The sequence below is a fragment of the Drosophila elegans genome, unplaced genomic scaffold, assembly GCF_018152505.1.
Source record: "Drosophila elegans isolate 14027-0461.03 unplaced genomic scaffold, ASM1815250v1 contig_155, whole genome shotgun sequence".
NCBI lineage: Eukaryota > Metazoa > Arthropoda > Insecta > Diptera > Drosophilidae > Drosophila > Drosophila elegans.
The window spans coordinates 199,769-201,317 of NW_024545520.1; the positions used below are offsets into that span (position 1 = coordinate 199,769).

At 36.4% G+C, this 1,549-nt stretch overlaps 1 protein-coding gene across 1 annotated transcript; it reads left to right on the plus strand.

The window, feature by feature from the left end:
- Positions 1-686: 686 nt before the first annotated feature.
- LOC121466802 (high mobility group protein D-like) lies at positions 687-1,141 on the plus strand. Its single transcript, XM_041707201.1, has one exon. The coding sequence runs from the start codon at positions 788-790 to the stop codon at positions 1,124-1,126; it is 339 nt and encodes a 112-aa protein (XP_041563135.1). The 5' UTR covers positions 687-787; the 3' UTR covers positions 1,127-1,141.
- The last annotated feature ends 408 nt before the right edge of the window (positions 1,142-1,549 follow it).

Consider the following 1,549-nt stretch of genomic DNA (forward strand, 5'->3'; position numbering starts at 1 on the left):
TAATCAATCAGTTTTGAATAACTAAATTCCTACATTTTTGTTTGATGACGTTATTTTGCTGAGTGCTCCTCAGACTTTAAAAACTAGACAGGAATATTTACGTATATCCATATAAAATCTCTTCATATGAATGAATAACAATAGAATAGATAAATTCTCTGATGAATATCATATTAATTATAATAATACCGATATATTAGAAGTACATCTACCCAAAATGGGAATCGTAGACGTTAAATCAGTGGACTCCACTGCTAACGTTGTTAATAAAGTAGAACCAAACAATATTGACATATATTGGGTAAATATACTCTTAATAACAATCATTGTCATCTTGAGTGCAAATTTTTTTACCAAAATATACAAGTTGCACAATAAATGTTTAAAGAAGAAGTACTTAAGTAGAGCACCCAATCAAGATAAGATATAAAAAAAAAATAAATTTTTTTTTCCAAAAGATTAGAGTGTTCAATTTAATACCCCACTATTAAAAAAAAATTTTTAATTATTTTTTGTTTAAATTATGGCATTTAATACGATAGAATTGGATAGCTGTCTTGAGGAAATAATTACTAAAGATCCAGAATTTAGAATGCGTGCATTAAACATTCTCCATTGCCATAAAAACTTCATTACAATCACTGATTTCGAATAAACTATATGTTTATTATCAAACGCAGATAATAAAACAGATTCAGACTCTTCTTTGAAAATTAAACGACAAAGCTCGAACAATAAATACCTAGTTGTAACACTTGTTAAATAGTATCAACAAAAACAAACTAAAATGGCCGATAAACCAAAACGCCCACTCTCCGCCTACATGCTGTGGCTCAACAGTGCCCGCGAGTCGATCAAACGTGAGAATCCCGGCATCAAGGTCACCGAGGTGGCCAAGCGCGGTGGCGAATTATGGCGGGCAATGACGGACAAGTCGGAGTGGGAGGCCAAGGCTGCCAAGGCGAAGGACGACTACGATCGGGCTGTCAAGGAGTTCGAGGCCAATGGCGGCGGCGGTGGTGCTGCCAACGGTGGAGCCAAAAAGCGCGCGAAACCAGTGAAAAAGGCGTCCAAGAAGAGCAAGAGGGATGAGTTGGACGAGGACGATGATGATGAGAGCGAGTAGACTGCTCATCATCCACCCTCTATAGTCCATCATCACCAAGTCACACACAAGAAAACACAATATTACATTTTCGACCATACATTTATGGCAAACATTTCATTATCAAAACCGATCACAGACCGATAACATACTTGTTCTCAATGACTAACCCAAGCTCCAAACTGACACGTATGAGGCTAGAATTAGAAGAATACAACTTCACCGTTGAATATTTAAAGGGAAAGACAATTACGTAGCTGATGCGTTATCAAGAATAACCATCAAAGAACTACAAAATATAACCGGAAATATACATAAAGTCACTACAAGAAATCAAAGTAGACAGAAATCCTGCGCAGGAGAAAAAGAAATAGACTTGCCTAGGCAATCTATAGAAAAAGCTTCAAAGCCCAACGTATACGGAGTCATAAACAATGACGAAGT